At 42.7% G+C, this 17,836-nt stretch overlaps 2 protein-coding genes across 3 annotated transcripts in view; both read right to left on the bottom strand.

Moving 5' to 3' along the window:
• Positions 1 to 925: 925 nt before the first annotated feature.
• LOC101853505 (kelch-like protein 20) overlaps positions 926 to 17,836 on the bottom strand; it is a 28,740-nt gene continuing 11,829 nt past the window's right edge. The window contains exons 6-11 of the mRNA XM_005088802.3: positions 17,285 to 17,495; positions 16,633 to 16,816; positions 16,046 to 16,189; positions 14,156 to 14,289; positions 5,368 to 5,576; positions 926 to 3,176 (exon numbers count right to left, since the gene is read on the bottom strand). Of these exons, the coding sequence (XP_005088859.1) occupies positions 2,985 to 3,176; positions 5,368 to 5,576; positions 14,156 to 14,289; positions 16,046 to 16,189; positions 16,633 to 16,816; positions 17,285 to 17,495 (1,074 nt within the window). The 3' untranslated portion in view covers positions 926 to 2,984. The remainder of the gene's footprint in view (positions 3,177 to 5,367; positions 5,577 to 14,155; positions 14,290 to 16,045; positions 16,190 to 16,632; positions 16,817 to 17,284; positions 17,496 to 17,836) is intronic.
• On the bottom strand, positions 7,434 to 10,612 carry LOC101853268. Of its 2 annotated transcripts, XM_035968313.1 has the most exons (3): positions 9,536 to 10,612; positions 8,250 to 9,266; positions 7,436 to 7,987 (listed from the first exon to the last, which is right to left on the bottom strand). In XM_035968313.1, exons 1-2 carry the CDS (start codon positions 9,711 to 9,713, stop codon positions 8,284 to 8,286), a joined length of 1,161 nt encoding a protein of 386 aa, XP_035824206.1. In that variant the 5' UTR covers positions 9,714 to 10,612; the 3' UTR covers positions 7,436 to 7,987; positions 8,250 to 8,283. The 2 variants fall into 2 exon arrangements, with proteins under 2 accessions (XP_035824183.1, XP_035824206.1); XM_035968290.1 differs by having other exon boundaries at positions 7,434 to 9,266.

Here is a 17,836-nt window from a genome sequence, read left to right as displayed (position 1 = left end):
CAGGATTGGAGGAACCAGTTCCCCAAATAATGCAGATTCTAATTGGGGAGGGGGGGGGGGTTAAAAATGTCTACATTCTTATAAATTCGAGTCCATTTAGTCGATCAAGAGTTTTGTGGTGTCTATGGAATCAGCGTGAATGTAGAGATATTTGCATGAGGTTCAGTACTGTAGCCCTGTTGTCTTGATGAGAAATTTGTTGCTCAGGTTCAGCTTGGACTTCTCACCAGAACGACAAAATGAATTTATTTCACATAGAGAGGAAATTGTTCCACTTCTGTTGTCAGGGACTCTGTGCTTTAGCCTGTCCCATTTGATGGAACAGCTGAGACTTCTCTCTAAATCTTCTTTGTCCATGTATACAATACAGTGGAAAATGTTTTACACTGGAAATGAAAAAATAAATACTGGTATTGGAAAAGAAATGGAGATATCGTGTTATGAGTACTCTATATTACCTCCTTGTCTGTATTTCTTCTGTCCACACCTTGTGCTGAAGATAACTGTTTGTCGGTAGTGGGAGCAATTGTTGGTTGGTGTGTGCTCTGGTGTAGTTCGGTTTGCTCCTTCTTTCCTATCAAATATTTATCATTCTTATCTTTCCTCCTATTTTTTGTTTAGATTACTCTTCAGTAACATCTCAAATCTTTGACATGTACTTGCGTGGCCTTCTATTTGTGTTGTAAGTGCTGTAAAACTTTCAAAAATACACAACTAGTGGGTGATTGGCGGGTGCTCTGGTGTGGTGTGGTTTGTTTCTTCTTTCCTATCAAAACATCTATCGTCCTTATCTCCCCTTCTTCTTTTTTATGTTTGTTACTCTCTTGTAACACTTCTAATCTTGTGGCGCTCATATGACCTTATGAAGTTGCGAGCACCGTAAAACCTCTACTAAATCTAAACACAACAACTAAAAAACCTTGGATATTGTTAACTCTTGACTCTTTTGGATCATGGAGTAAATTTTTATTAAAACATTTAGTTTAAAAAAAACATTTTTACAAGGTATGTACATGTGCATAAGACGACAAATGTCTGCTAGAAAGACTTGTCTTGGATGTCTGGACACTCAAAATACACAAGGACAAAATGAAAAAGACACAAGTGTTCAGAGTACATTAACCATTCTGTTTGAATTCTGAGTGCACAATCGTCTGTCAACAGAGTTCTGAATTCACAGACATCTGTGTATAGATCTATAGTGTTCTGAATCGACAGACATCTGTGTATAAATCTATAGTGTTCTGAATCCACAGACATCTGTGTATAGATCTATAGAGTTCTGAATTCACAGACATCTGTGTACTGTATAAATCTATAGTGTTCTGAATTCACAGACATCTGTGCACCGTATAGATCTATAGTGTTCTGAATTCACAGACAATCTGTCTACAGATCAATGAAGTTCTGAATTCACAGACATCTGTCTATCATATCAATAGAGTTCTGAATTCAGAGACATCTGTGTATGGAGTTGTAAGTGCACAGACATTTGTCTATAGCTCTTCTCATACAATCAGAACCACGAAAAAGGGAAGAAGCAAGATGAACTCACTCCGATTGACTGCACAGAAATACCAAATATCTACAGAACAGAACGAAACCATGTAGGTCTACTTGACAAAACAGTGCCTGGATACCAGTTGGCTCATAGGATTTCCACCCAGACATCTGTGTGTTTGAAGCGTCTGAGACAAAGCCAACGTGGAACGCAGTGCACATGCTTTTTTAAAAGAAGGAACCTACAAATAAATGAGTAGAACCAACAAACGATTAGCACTAATAATAGCCTGCCTGAAAGGATATACAGTATAACACGGATAGGTCGACACAGAAGAATCGAAATCACGCATCCGTCCAACTGTGCCTGCGGTCCCATTTTCTTTTCTTTATCTTTGTAAGATCTCCCTTGAACTACGGATCCCTCGAACTACCGAAGCCGGTCTCAAAGAATTCAAGCTATTCGTGTTATACTGCATATCTCAAGATGAAAATAACAACAAAAGGTAATCAGATCTAATTACGGACACTGAGAGTCATGAGAGCATCTGTGGTGATACCGGTACTTGGCACATTCACTAAGACAAGGGGAGAGACTGTTGAGATAGAGAGAGAATGTATGTTGTAGCATAAAGACACTGACACATTTTCACAGACAAAGAGAGTTGTCAGTTGTGACAGAACGACACAGAGAGAATGACTAGCAGAATAAAGACACAGGCATATTCTCACAGAGAGAGTTGTTTGTTGTGACAGAGAGAGTTGTTTGTTGTGACAGAGTTGTTTGTTGTGACAAAGAGAGTTGTCTGTCGTGACAGAGAATGACAAGCAGTATAAAGACATTGACACATTCTCACAAAGAGAATATCTGTTGACAGAATGATAGAGAGAGCATGTCTATAGTAGTACAAAGACACTGGCACATTCTCACAGACAGAGATTCTGCAGTGACAGAGAAAACCTATAGCGCCACCGTTCTGAAACTCGCATCATTTCATGTTCATAAACATTAACGAGAATCTACAACATCACAAGCCGTTGCAAAAAAATAAAATGCACTTGGTCAGGTTATAATCAAACAGACATAAATAAATGCTTCTATCAGTATCAGAACCAGTCTCATCTCTCTCTCAAGTTTCAGCCTTCCCAAACATTCAAACACATGTGTCATTTTTTTTAAAAACAACCTAAAAGCACCCACTAATACCATTTCATAACAAAAGTCCTGCACCAACAAAAACCAAACTCTTTTCACCCCATTTCAAAGGAAATCCTCTGATAAATGTAGCTGCAGAACATCGCATGGTCACATCAGCACAACTGATACTCTCTGTCTCACACGGGCAAAACTCGAATGTCATATCACCAAAGATGTCCATCACTCTTCCCAACTGGCATAACATCACAAAACTTGAGTCACATCATCAAGGATGGCTTTCACTATACCTCATGAGCAAAATACGAGGCAAGACTTGAACATAATATCACCAAAGATGGCTGTCATTCTGTGGCAACTTGACCACCCCAACCCCGCCCCCTAGCCTGCGATAGTTCATGCTTCCCACAATCCGCCAACAGTTCTGCTCCGAGTCATAGATCTCCACAGTCTTTAGGTAGGTAGTCCCGTCAAAACCACCGATGGCCATCAGTTGACCATTGACCACTGCTAGACCAACCTGGAGAAACAAACAGGGAAGCTTGAGTGTCACTGGTCACATGTCCAATCTCACGACCTTGACATGACATGAGCGACAGCAAACTCACGACATAGGCAGTGGAGATAACAACAGAGATGCCAACCAGTACGATTTTACGTATTTTAGTACGATTTTTTGCCGAAAATACGCGAATACGACTTTTCATGTAAAAATACGCATCCTGGAATGCGAAAAATACGAGATTCAGCTTGGACGAGTAATCCTAATTATCTCAAGTCCCATCTTTTGTCAAAATAGTTTCAGTATACTGGAATATTTGAAAACCAAGTCCGATAAGGTCAGTAAGTTCAGCCTTTCCCCGTCCGAGAGTATATTTCACTTTCACCGAGGCTCGATCGGGAAATTCAAGATCTACTTTCGCTTTCGTTACCACAAAGAAGTTTGCTAGTGGTAGTCTGATAACGCAACATTTGTGACATGCAGGTTGTGCAGTATAAACACTGTGTCGTCATGCAAATGAAGTTTAATCAATACTCCAACTCGTCTCTGTGCTGTCACTTGTGGGGAAAAAAGGAAAGAAAATACAAGCGTCGTCCGATTTTTAGATTGTCTGGCTCGCCATCGTGACCGGCCAGTGACCCTGTGCCATAGACCTATTATTAGCCAGGTCTAGATTCTATGCCCTGCGCGCATTCGCATCATAAAAATACGGCATCGTGTGAGCAAAGACCGTCTTTAGTGGGAGTAACGGCTCGGCGAAGTATAGGACTACGGAATAGGGGAGGGGATTATTGATTTTTTTGAAAAGATACACTGAGGGGGGAGGGTGGGGGTGTGAAGGCCACACCAGAGGACAACAACTTGGAAGCAATTTCAGTATTTTGATTAGAGCTCTCTGCAAAGAGCGTGTTGGTGCAGGCCGTGTGCGGAATCGGGACCCTTCATACTTTGCAAGTCTGTGTTATTGAAATAAAGTGTTCGTGTTTCATTGGATGGGTGATAGTGATAGTAAATTATACCTACCGTGTATGTTGTAGCTTTCTGTTTCAAGACTGGCAGATTTTCAGTGTCACTGCATCTTGCCCTCCCACAGTTGTTACAACTCTCACAGTGCTTGTTGGGTCTACTTGAGCCATTCAAGTTATTGCTCTTCTCTGAGTTTGTTGAGCAATAACTTTAGTCTGTCAGTTCATAACATGAATTCTGACACCCAGACTGGTTCTTGATAGTCGAAATTCTTGTTCTAGACCCTTTCGAATGCTCAAAGCAGGATTAATTTTTTATATAATAATGAGACGAAAATATTATAATGGACTGAAATACTTCAAACAAGACCCCAGTACGACACTGAACACTAACATGTTGTTGACTGGACACATGTATATTTGTAAGCGTGTGTACTCCCTTTTTCGAGCTGGTTAGCTAGTAATTTTTTTTCAGGAAATATTGCTGGACACAGTGAACATTTTACTAGTTGGACGGTCGGTCGTGGGGAATACACATTTTCCCCTGAAAATACACATTTTCATATTTCCCAATACTCATTTCGGTCTTCTGTGGTTGGCATCTCTGTAACAAACTCACAAAAATTACATAGGAGATTATAGGCTACTCAATTTGTAATTACAATTGATTTTATTTTAAGAAATATGAAAGGAGAAGAGATGCAGCAAAAAGGAGGTATTGTAGCATAAACAACACCCCAAAAAGTTTACCAGATATTAAAGCGTAAACAACATCAAAATAAACAAGATCTCAGAGCGTAAAAAACACAAAAATAGACTTGACGTTGCAGCACAGACAACAACAAAAACCAGACCGGATTTCGTAAACAACACAAAAATAGAGCAAGTTCAAGAAATCAAAAGGCCCACTTTCCTGGCCTAGAACATGAAATTGGTGAACAAGAATCAGAAGTGTTAAATTGATCAAAATTAAAAACATAAAAATAGAAAAAATGAGAGTAGTATAAATCAAATAATGGAAAGAGAGAATGGGAAGCAAAAACCCCCTAGAAAAATGAGAAGCATAAAACAAAAAATGAGAAACATACAAGCAGAGAGAAAGAGAAACAGACAAACAAACACTGTATGCTGTCACCAAGAAGCTCAACTCTTCACCCCCCACAAAAAACTACTGACATTCTCAAAAAGCACTGCAAACACAAAAACACATCATCTGCAATTAATTTGTGCATGAAGGAACTGACCCCACTCCTCCTGGAGGTCATTGCGACCACCGGCTCCCAGGCGTTTTTCTGTGGGTTGTATCTCTCAGCACTGCTGAGTTCTGTGGTGTCGTCGCGGCCCCCCACGGCGTAGATCATGTTCTGATACACGGCCACGCCCAGGTGCTTCCTCCTGGTGCCCATCGGGGCCACTGGCGTCCAGCGATTGCTGCGCGGGTCGAAACGTTCCACTGTAAAGATGATAGGAGAAGTGTTAGAACAAAAAGATGCGGTAGAAATGTTCTCCTGCAATAATAGTAGAAGCGCTAGAGCAATAAGATACGATAGAAAGGCTCCCCTGAAATAATGGTGAGAGAAGTGTTAGAACAATAAATTGTGACAGGAATGTTCCTCTGAGATAATAGTAGAAGAAGAGTAAGAACAATTAAGTAGGTACCAGAAATTAAATTTTCAAAGTAGCTGTATGCCAAATTTATCTGTTCCATTTGAAAGGCCTATATCCACTGAGCATTTTTGTACCATTCTTTAACCTCTCAGTCAATTTTTAAGAAAATGGTAGTTGTTTAAAATTTGATCAAATTTGTTAAAGTCAGTCACTGGCTGCAACCCAATGTTTGACAGACAATAAAAGAGTACCAAGAGCACTAAACATCTCCACATTAACAGAGTACAATCACTATAACAAATATATGGTGCCTAATTTTTTTCAAGACTGTGAGATCATTACAAATCAGTATTTTATCGCCTCAAACACGATGATCTGTCGTTATTTCGACAAAAACACCAAGCGTTGACCCGGCCGGCGCCGCACCGGGCCCTGCGGTGAGTGAGTCGGCTGTATACTGTAGTGTACCCCGCGTGCGGGGTCACATGCTTTCTGAGTCTCACGGAAGGATTGATGAAAAATAATTCCAAGCTGATTACTTTATTCTAATAGGAAATAAGCTGATCTTTTATTGGATATGGTTTTTAAGCCGATATTTTACATATGTGTAAAAAGTGATCTTTAAACATTTTGACAGTATTTTTTAAAGCTTTCTATTTAGACGCCAATGGCCAAATACATACCACGGGAAAGCCTGTTTAAAGCTCTACAGTTCTCCGCCAATGAAAAGACGATATTTAATCATCCCTCGTTCCGCGAAGCATTTGAATGCACCCGTGTCAATTTTTCAACCGGCCGACCACGCATTCCGACCGCGAGGGGCTTCGCTTTCGTCGGCGATTCTCCAGCTCCTACTAATCGGACATAAAAACAACTTATACCATTGTAACGAGGAAAAGCTGAACTTTTACAAGGTGTACGGCATTTGGTGTTTTATAGCGAAAGAGCAAAGAAACAGCGATCGGAATTACCCCGATTTCACCGATACCACGCTGTCGGAAGGCCGCAAGTGCCCGCGAGGCCGTGTTCACGCTACCTAAATTAAGATACAAGAGAAATGTTCCACTGGAATAATGGCAGGAGAAGTGTCAGAGCAATAAGAAATTATTGAAATGTTCCACTGGAAATGTTAGAATAAAAAGATACTATAAAAATGTTCCACTAGAATAATGGTAGGAAAAGTAAAGGGCTGTTTTATTTCCTTTTTTTTTGGGGGGGGGAGTTTTTAAAAATAATATATATATATATATATAGAAGACTTTGTTCAAAATGAAATTCCTGTTACCTCAAGAAGATTTCAAATCCCAGGGGGGTTTTCAACCTTTTTATTTATCCAGTGCACTGCAACTTACCTGAACACACAAAAAGCTGCTTTACATGAAGAAATTCTCTGACCTCGTGAAGTTCCTATTTTTCAAGGTTCTATGGAGAATATTTATATTTACAGTCAAACCAGTGTAAGACGGCCACCCATTGTCAAGGAGAAAAGTGGCAATATAAGACAGGTGGTCGTCTTAGGCAGGACTGATCAAGATAAAGAAAACTAACCATTCCCATCTGAGGTTCCAATCGAAAGAAGCCGCATTGTTGTTGTTGTTGTTGGTTGTGGTTTGTATTTTGTTTGTAATTTTTATTTTGTTGCTGATTTTGCACAAGGTAGGCACTTGGACAAAAAATTCAAAATACTACTACCCCTATGTGTCATACATCATTAAAAAGAGCTTTTCAAGAGCTTTACAAAGATACTAGAATTAACTTCCTATCTTAATTAGTTCAAAAGTTATGATAAATTGATGATCGGAATTTACTGTCTATATATGGCCTTTGTATTATTAATGACTCAATTTTTGTGACCGAAATGACGGCAGCAACTCATAATATGTCTGTAACTTTTTAAATACTGCTCGGAACTGCATCATTTTTTCAGGTCCACGGCATTATTGTCTGTTATTAACAATAAACAGGGCAACAGGTAAGTGAATGGTTTATTTTGAAAGAAATTAATTCATTTGCATGTTGATTTGGCTCACTTTCGCTCAGAAAAATTACAAAATCATTCATAACTTCCACATTTTTTAAAGATAATTGCTTCAAATTTTGCACGTTATCTCCTGGAGCAATGGTGTATACTTTGGTACATAAAGGCTGCTTTTATGTGAGTGGATACAGACACAAGGTATGCCTAAGGCAAAAGGTTTGTGATGTAATCAGGGCTGACCGTGTGACAAGATGATACCAGAATGATGCTGATCGTTAGTACTCCTCACAACAGGAACACAGAGTTAGTACTTCTCTCTTGGCTTGGTGACCTGTAGTATTACACACAACACAAAGAACAAAGAACACAGTGTACACAGAGTACTTACCCCTCGCAGTTTGTAATCCAATCGAAAAGTCGAAAATAATAATCCGAAAGAAAGGCACAGGTGGCAACACAGAAGAGGAATTTAATGAGTCAAGGAGAACAAGTGTCCGCCACTGGAATTTAGGGGGGCGGGGGAATGGAGGTGAGGGTGAAGAAATGTGAATAGAGAGGATGTTCAAGCGGAAGCCTACAACAATGTCACATCGTTAAAGAGAGCATCCGTAAAAAATTCAGAGACGGGGATTTTGCTCTCTGTAGAAGCTGTTGTGGCGTCCTCTTGGTACGTTATTACGAGGCAAGGCTTCCGCTTGAATGTCTCAAAACGTAGCAATTCTGCTTGGAATATGACATCCTCTCCATCCACATCCCAGGTGTGAGTACACTTCACCCCACTGACCGCAGCAGAGTCAGTGTTTTTGATGGAATGAAAAAGGTGGACCATGTCTTCAGAAAGGTCACAGAAAAGGTCTCCCTCAGTTCCTGTTGTGAGGAAGTCTGTGACCTCCACCTTCTTCCGATCTGTGCGGTCCCTCCGTTGGGCCAATTCCACCTGGCGCTGGCGCTTGACGTTGGTGTTCTCCTGCTCCTTCTGTTTGAGGGCGCTTCGATTTCGGGCTCCTTGAGAAATTGCGAAAGAGACAATCTCATGTTGTTCAGCAGAGGGCTTGCTGTTCAACCACTCTGCTGTCTTGTTCGCTTGCCACTTCACTTTTCCGTCAAGGAACCCGATGGTGGCGTTAGGCGCTCGACGAAATTGAGCATCTAAGCGCCCTAAGGTCCGCTCCGAAAGCATGTTATGCACAGGAGCGGCAGAAGTCACATCAAGAAGGCTGGGCGTTGGTTCAGAGAGAGGGCCCTGAAGATAACGTAGAAGCTGTCTGTCAAGCAGAACGACGAAAGCTCCAGCGAGCTTCTTGATGGTTTCGGGCAGCACCTCTGCATGGTGAGAAGGTACTGCCCTCAGCTGACGTAGTGTTTCATCGTCGTCCTGCAAGGGTTCCCCGAAGAGGCAGTCAGTTGAAGAAACCAAAATGGAAGGGTCAGCTTCTACGCTGCGTAGGTTCTCAACATGGCGTATCAGCTTGGAGGTCCCCTCCATATGGCTCATTTCCTCCTCTCCACAGTACAGCTCCTTCATCCAAGGGCCAGTCAGCAGCTTACCGAATAAGCCTGAAATTTGAAAAAGTACAGACCATAAGAGACCATCCACTTCTGCTAAGAATACCACAATTTCTTTCCTTCGTACATAAATAAACATGCAGAACCATGAAAATACAAGAATCTGTCGCCGCAGATACCCACTTACCAGTGCCACTTATATCTACTTCAACAACTTACTGGATAAGGTAATAAAGTATCCTCTTACCCGGAGCTCTACAAATCTGTGAAAAATTCAAATCATGGAATAATACAAAAATAAAAACCAGGACAATACTTACCAAGTGCCTGCAGCTGAACAGAGATGTCCTCATTCTGCAGGTCACTCAGGAGGGACAAACGTAGCTGCTGAGAGGTACAGTACTTTTTCAAGTACAGTAAGAGATCTGGCCTCTTGGAGAACATCACACCGGACAGATGGAACAGGATGTGCAGGCGGTTGCCCACATAGCGCGGCATCAACCCAGGGCTGAGACCTGATTTTTTCAAAAAGGTCACAAAGCCATTAGGGTCTCCTGACCTCTGGTTGTAGCTGAAGAAAATGATAATTGTACAGAAAAATAAATATCATAAAACAAAAATTATTAAAATGTAAAGGGTGAGCTTTTTAGATTTGAAAATTGGAAGTCTTCTGTTTCAACCATTCCATTTTGCAAAAAGATTTTAGTGTGATTTTAATAGGAGTTCTTTCCAGTAATGTGAAATGTTAACGTAAAAGGAAATTGTAACATAGCAAAGGCACCAGACAAAGAAAAGTCTTCACAAACAGAAACGGAGAAAGTGAACACAGCAACACAAGATATGTATTTCCAAGTTGATGTACAGTGTACAGAGAAAATGAAGGTTCACATAAAAACTCACCGCATTTTAGACAAGCCGCGCACCAAGTTGGCTGCTGTTCCCTCTACTCCAAATGCCCGGCCAGTGATCCCTCTCTCTGAATCAAATGTTCTTAAAGTCTTCTTCGCCGTGGTAGCGAGCCCGTCGAGGGGATGGAGGTTGCAGTTGAGCTGAACCAGGTCCTTCCCGAGCTGCTGCGACAGCTTGTCCGTCACACATTTGTTGACAGCAGCTCGGTCTGTCAAGGTCGACGAGATGGCTCTCTGAAAGGCGGCAAAGATCAGGGGCTGCTCGACTTTGTTGTAAAGAGCGTAGGCAGAGGACAGATGATGCAGAGAACTTGAAATTTGTGCTATGTAGTCCTCTGCCTTTCCTCCTGGCAACCCCTGAACCTGGATTGTGAGTGACTTGCGGTCACCCACAGAAATGTGGACTTCATTCACATGCTCACCTTTCAGAGACGTCGCATCCCATGACAGAGTGGCCACTTTTGATCTGAACAGCTCCTCTGCAACCTGCAAGTCTGATATGGCCCCCCATCTCATATGCCATTTGGGCAGACGTAGATGAGGAAGGGACCTTGCTGACTGTATGCCCTGTGAGCTCGCTTACCACGTAAGAGATGATAGGCCCAGCCTTCTCGATGGGTACTTGACTGACCAAGCAGGTGTAGATGCACTTACGGATCTGCGTAGTGTACGTCTTGCCAAGAACAGACGAGACATTGTCCTTGTTTTTGCTCTGCTGTGCCTCGAGCTCAGTTCTCAGCTCGTCGAGATCTGCTTCAAGATTTGAGATGTACTGGCTGAGGTCAGCAGAGCGTAGTCTCTATGAACGAACAGAGAGTCTCGTCTGATTCAGCTGACGCTCCACCTGCTTAGTCTTCCTCTTCTGTGCCGCCAGCATGGCACGCCAATCAACAGACAAATCTGTCTGGAGGGTAGCCACCTGTGCCTTGAGTTTTTTGTTCTCTGCACGGCAAGAGCGGGACTGTGCGCGGAGGCGCTCTTTCTGTTTGGCACTTCTCGCCCGCTCTTGGTTGACACGCCGTACAGAGAACAGCTTTGTCACACTGCGCACTTGGCGCTTACTGTCCATGACCTGTTTACGGAAGACTGCAGAAGCGGAGCTGTGTACGTGTCGCTGCTCTGCACACTTCGTGCAGTCTCCCTTCAAGGTCATGGCAGAAGGTTCAACATGAGGAGGTAAAACCTCCACCTCCTCAGGGAGGGGTGGGGCTGAACGTGGCTCGCTGGCAGCCTTCTTTGTCGGCATCTTGAACGGTTCGTTCATGAAGGCTACCAGGCGAGGCCACTCCTTGGCGATCCGCTTTTTCAAATGTATCACGGAGTCGGCCAAGCGGCGAATGGAAACGTTGAGGGAAACGACGGTGCAGTCTGGATTTGAAGTCTCCAAGATGATGTGGGCTGTCTGCGTTGTCTTTCTGTCATTTGTTTCCAAAAGCCGAAAGACCGACCTGTTCAACAGACCGCCAAGGTCAACTGAAGGGAGGGAGAAGCTTTCCACCAGCTCCCTGAACTGGGTGGCATACATTGTCATAGCTGAAACAAAAAAAATTACATCAAAAGATTGTGAGGTTGTGTCCAATAAAAATGAAAGAAAAGAAGACTGAGGAAAAAAAAGTTCACAGTAACATCATCATGATGAAGTACGACACTATGACTGCCTCTTTATTTTACGACAACATTTCATTTTTTTTTTAAACTAACACCAGTATCATTTTGGCTCATTTTTTAAAAAAATATTCATGTGAAAGAAAGAATTAAAAACAAAACAACAGGATTAACCTTAACTGACTTTCACCTCTACAGACAGATTAAACACTATACAACAAACAAGTAAATTAGTCACCACAAGTACCATCCATGTCAAGAAGAATAGAGACAACATATTAAAAAATATTCCTTGCAATTAACAACAATACAGATTTTTTAAGCATTCAAAGAAAGTAAGATTATAATGCTTTACAAATCAAAAACAAAACACAACAATAGGCTAACTTTCACAGCCAACGCCAGCGCTGCCCAACGCTGGCCGCTGGCCGCTAGGCCTGGGTCCCGAGTCGAGCCCTTAATTAGGAAAGGGTGGTCATTTCTGCTACCTCGCATTTCCAAGGGATCCTAACAAACTCACTCATAATATATTATTTTAAAGGGAAAAGGGCTGCTTAAACTGTATATTGGCATAATTTTTTGGTATATTCATAAATAAAAGCAGGACAATCAGCTCAACTTACCTTAACTTCAACCCATTGTTTCTCCACGAAAACACAAACCGACGCGGATGAGAGTGGCACCACTGGATTCAGCGTCCAAAGCTCTACAAAAAGAGCGCGTCGATAAGTCATGTGCTCCGTTAGGTTACGAAGCACCCGCTAATTGCCGACAACACCCGCAAAACGAAAGAAATAACCGATACACAAAATCACCGGCTGCTACCGGCCGCCGTGACCCAGTTCTCGCGCACGGCTATCGAAGTGCTTACACAAGGGTGACAATAAAACGAAATGTATCAGACGAGGAAGACCAAGTGCCATGTTAAAACAAACACATGGGTCGCCACCACTCAGAGAACAAGCGACACTTCTGTCATGTTGACGTCCTTTGTTACAGACTGGGTAAACAGTGACCACTCATCTCACTTACAATTTGTGTATGAGTTCTAGGCGGGGCTTATAGGTTATGAGGGATCACACGCTTAGCTCACCAGCAGTTGAAAATTGGTAGCTATTAGTAAACAGTGGGAAGGGCCTACGCAACATGATCGGTTGGAGGGACTACTTAACAACGACAGGTGATTGAATTGTGACGGCTCGCCCACAACGCCTGGGGCCAATCTAAGACAGGTGTTATTGCTTAGTGTAATAGGAGTTGTGTGTTAAAATATGGTGGCCGCGGCAGCGTTGGACAGGCGCCCATTTTACTAGGTAGCGTAAACACAGCCTTGCGGGCACTCGTGGCCTTCTGACCGCGTGGTATCGGTGAAATCGGGGTAATTCCGATTGCTGTCTCTGTGCTCTTTCGCTATAAAACACCAAATGCCGTACACCTTGTAAAAGTTCAGCTTTTCCTCGTTACAATGGCGTAAGTTGTTTATATGTCCAATTATTAGGAGCTGGAGAATCGCCGGCGAAAGCGAAGCCCCTCGCGGTCGGAATGCGTGGTCGGCCGGTTCAAAAATTGACACACATGCATTCAAATGCTTCGTGGAACGAGCGATGACTAAATACTGTCTTTTCATTGGTGGAGAACTGTAGCGCTTTAAACTGTTTTTCCCGTGATATATATTTGGCCTTTGTTGTTTAAATAGAAAGCTTTTAAAAATGCTGTCAAAATGTTTAAAGATCACTTTTTACCCAAAATATGTAAAATACCGGCTTAAAAAAGGTATGAATGAAAAGATCAGTCTATTTCCTATTAGAATAAAGTAATAAGCCTGGAACTATTTTACATCAATCCTTCTGCAAGACTCAGAAAACATGTGACACCGCACGCGGGGTACACTACAGTATAAGCCGACTCGCTCGCCGCGGGGGCCGGTGCGGCGCCAGCCGGGTCAACGCTCGATGTTTTTGTCGAAATAATGACAGATCATCGTGTTTGAGGCGATAAAATACTGATTTGTAATGATCTCAGTCTTGAAAAAAATTAGGCTCCATATATTTGTTATAGTGATTGTACTCTGTTGATGTGGAGATGTTTAGTGGACTTGTTACTTTTTTATTGTCATGGGGTTGCAGCCAGTGACTGACTTTAACAAATTTGATCAAATTTTAAACAACTACCATTTTCTTAAAAATTGACTGAGAGGTTAAAGAATGGTACTAAAATGCTCAGTGGATACAGGCCTTTCAAATGGAACAGATAAATTTGGCATACACCTACTTAGAAAATTTAGTTTCTAGTACCTAATTTTATAGTTAAATTGTATATAGAAAAAACGCAAGGGGGGAAATGGAAAGTGGACAGGTGGCCGTCTTATAGAGGTGGCCGTCAGGACAGGTTTGACTGTATATATATATATATATATATATATATTACCTGTGTTGAGCGGACAGGTCCCGTCACTGCCACCCACAGCGTACAGGAAGCCCTGCAACACGGCAACACCCACCCCCAGCCTGCGGGTGCTCATGGAGGCAACCTTCTGCCACTTGTTTGTCTGTGGGTCGTACCTGGGGGAACAGATTGTTTGTGCAGAGAGGGAGAGAGGGGCACCATGACCGCGGGCAAAGGTCTTCATGGCATTATCAGTCCCAGTCAACAAATCTTAGGTACAGGACCAACAAGCAGACTTTTGATTCAGCAGTGCATATAATTCATAAACCCACTATTCCACAGACATATAGTTTTTTCACTCTTCCACAGCACGAAAAACCGTCTTCTTATTCATTACAGCTTTAACATATTTTTTTTTTTTTTAAATACAAAAATGATTTTATTTTTTCTGCAGGCCCCTCAGTGATATTATTTATTCAACACTGATATTTTATTCAACAATTACCTTATTCAATAGTAATCTTGTTTATTCAATAATGACCTTAATTCCTTAACTCACTCACTGCCATGCCCGAACCCTGTCGGGTGATCCGCGTAGACCGCTGTCTGCCAAACCCGAAACCCGTCGGGTGCGTTTTACTACTATTTTTCAAACATTCCCCGACGCGTTTCGGGCTTGGCAGTCGGAAGTAGGCGGCGACATAAGCCAGTTTAGTTTCGATTCCGCATTGTTGCAGTAACTTCCCTTGAATAAGCTACTTAAAAATCTGACTTTTTCGAACTCACCCAAAACGAACTAAAAACTACTAACGCTCAATTACGATGGCGACAGCATCTCAACGAGGTCGGAACATTTGAATTGATGGACCCATTCGTCAATAAAGGGTCAGATTTAGATTTTTTGCAGATGATAGTGATGATGAACCATCATACAGAGTTGATGATGAGTATAGGAAAGGAAATAGGAGAGGTGCGGACTGAAGTGAAGATGAAAATTGTGCTAGATCTAGGCCTAGATCTAAAATCGGGTGTTCCCCATGCTCAGACCTATGATCCGATGCTTCCTGGTCCCGTCACGCAAATGTCAAAGGTCACACAACGTAGATTTAGACCCTAAATGATAGGAATACAGCTGACATAGACCCTCCTATGTCTTCACAACAAACTTCAAATAGTGGCACCCCTCCCCCAGTGGCCATGCCCCGTCCTCCAACCACACACCCAGATGTTGATGCTCAGGATGGGTGGACTGATGACTTAAACGATATTCCAGTTATATAAACTTCGTCAGATATCTTTTCAAAGTGACTCTTCAACATTTGTCTGTTGAAACAAAATCTATTTCTTGCAGAGATAAAGATATAAAGGCTTGCATATCAACTGAATGTACCAAGCACCTCAATGTTATGTAAAAGTTTTTTTTCTCGATTTTGCCACATATTCACAAATTCATAAAATTTCACACGGTAAAGGTAGGCCTATCACAAATTTTTTAAAGATTTGTTGAGTATGTTTCAATGTCATTGTTTGTGGAAAAGTTCAATGCTGTACACAAAATAATAAGCTCACAGTGATGTTTCGAAAAGGGTCCGGAAAGCCTGGCATTCCTCAGTTATCCTGCCGAGAAATACCTGGCAGTGAGTGAGTTAACTTTTAATTTACAGACTACATTGTCTTAGGCACCTTGTATCACGACAATTTTTATATCAAGAGCAATATGGCATGCAATTAAAGAATAAAACATAAAATAATGCGTGACCAGCCAGGGGTATAACCCAGATTTACCTCTGTGAAAACAGGACCTCTCTTATTAAACAAAAACATTATTTGGGCAATAAAAACCTCTTCCGCAAATGACCTTATTGAGAGACAAGACAATGGCCGTGTACCTTTATCTCCCCAACCCTCCCCTCACCCCTTCACTCCACTTACCTTTCCACATAGTTGAGACAAGACACTCCATCCTGACCCCCTACAGCATACAGGAAGTCCCCCAGCACGGCGACACCCACACTTGTACGACAGGAACTTGTCGGTGCCACGTCGGAGCTCCACTGATTGGTGTGTGGGTCATACCTGGGGGTCACACAGTGTACGTTGGCAACGTTACGTCCACACACGCAAACAACATTAGAACCACATACACACACAATCAATATTAGAACAAAACACACACATATAAACAACGTTAAAACCAAACATGTAAACACATAATGTTAGTAAGAGTTTTTTGGCACTTGCAACACAAATAGAAGGTCATAAAAGACTGCACATCATGACCACCCCCTCCCCCCCTCACCTTTCAATACTGTTGAGGTATGACTGCCTGTAATGTCCTTCCCTCCCCACCCCTCCTCACCTTTCAGTACTGTTGAGATATGCCCCCCTCCTCACCTTTTCAATACTGTTGAAATACGCCTGCCCGTAATGCCCCCCCCCCCCACCCCTCCTCACCTTTCAATACTGTTGAGATATGCCTGCCTGTAATGTCTGCCCCTCCCCTCCAAACCCCTCCTTACCTTTCAATACTGTTCAGGTATGACTGCCCATCATGACCACCCACGGCATACAAAAGGTCATTGAGTACAGCCACGCCCACCCCACAGCGGCGTTTGCTCATGGGCGCGACCAGCCTCCACTCATTGCTCCCGGGGTCGTACTTTTCCACACTAGAGATGGCATCACCGCTACACCAGCCACCCACTGGAGGACAGAAAGGTAGCACCGTCAGTTACATTGGTAGTCAGTCAGATGGTCACTTTGATGGTTAGAGAAAAAACATTCAGGCCAATCAAATCAGCATCAAATTTGGCCCAAATAAAAAGGCCTGTTTGTTCATTTGAGTACGGTAGAGAAAAGCACACGGACACAATAATGATCACTCAGTGCAGAAAAAAAGCTTGACAGATAGACAATAACAGCAGATGGAAAGAAAAGAAGTAGATCCAGGACTTACTAGCATCTCCCTCACAGAAACAAATACTAGATGGAAAGAAAAGAAGTACAACTTACCAGCATCTCCCTCAGAGACAGAAATACTAGAGGAAAAGAAAAGAAGTAAACCCTGCAAGTGTCGCCCTCCAACAACCTACGCAAACAGACACACACACACACACACACACACACTCCGTCACGCTAAGACAACAGCACACATACAAAACAACAACTCACCTGCGAATAAAACCTCCCCACATTTGATTGGCTTCCTGGGTCGCGTGCGAGGTCCCTGCATGAGTGGCCGCTCCTGGGGCAGGAGGAGATAATTCTTGGCCTCGTCCACCAGGTCGCGACACGCCTCGTCGCTCTTGATTAGTAGGTCGGCACCCACGGTTCCCACCAGGAACTTGGGGGTCATCAGGGGCAGACGCACATGTTGTAACACCTGTGTGGGGGAAATGTGGGAGTCATTGTGGGGATCATGAGGGACAGACGCACATGTAGTAAGACCTATGTGGGGGGTAAATGTGGGGATCTCGTGTGTGAGGAAATGTGTGTGTGTGTGTGTGTGTTCGTGACATGCAAAAAGAGGTGCACACAAAACATACAAATGCACAAATACATACACACACAAGGCATCCACCAGAAGTGTGGGGGTCATGAGGGGCAGATATGCACATTTTTTTACATCTGAGTGAGAAAATGTGACAGACTATAAAATAAACATTAACACTACCCATCAGAAACTTGGGGCAGGTTGTCATGAGGTGCAGACACCTGTAGGGG

The sequence above is a fragment of the Aplysia californica genome, unplaced genomic scaffold, assembly GCF_000002075.1.
Source record: "Aplysia californica isolate F4 #8 unplaced genomic scaffold, AplCal3.0 scaffold00001, whole genome shotgun sequence".
NCBI classification, from domain to species: Eukaryota; Metazoa; Mollusca; class Gastropoda; order Aplysiida; family Aplysiidae; genus Aplysia; species Aplysia californica.
Note: the sequence above shows the minus strand (reverse complement) of the source record. Positions and strands in the feature narration are given on the sequence as shown.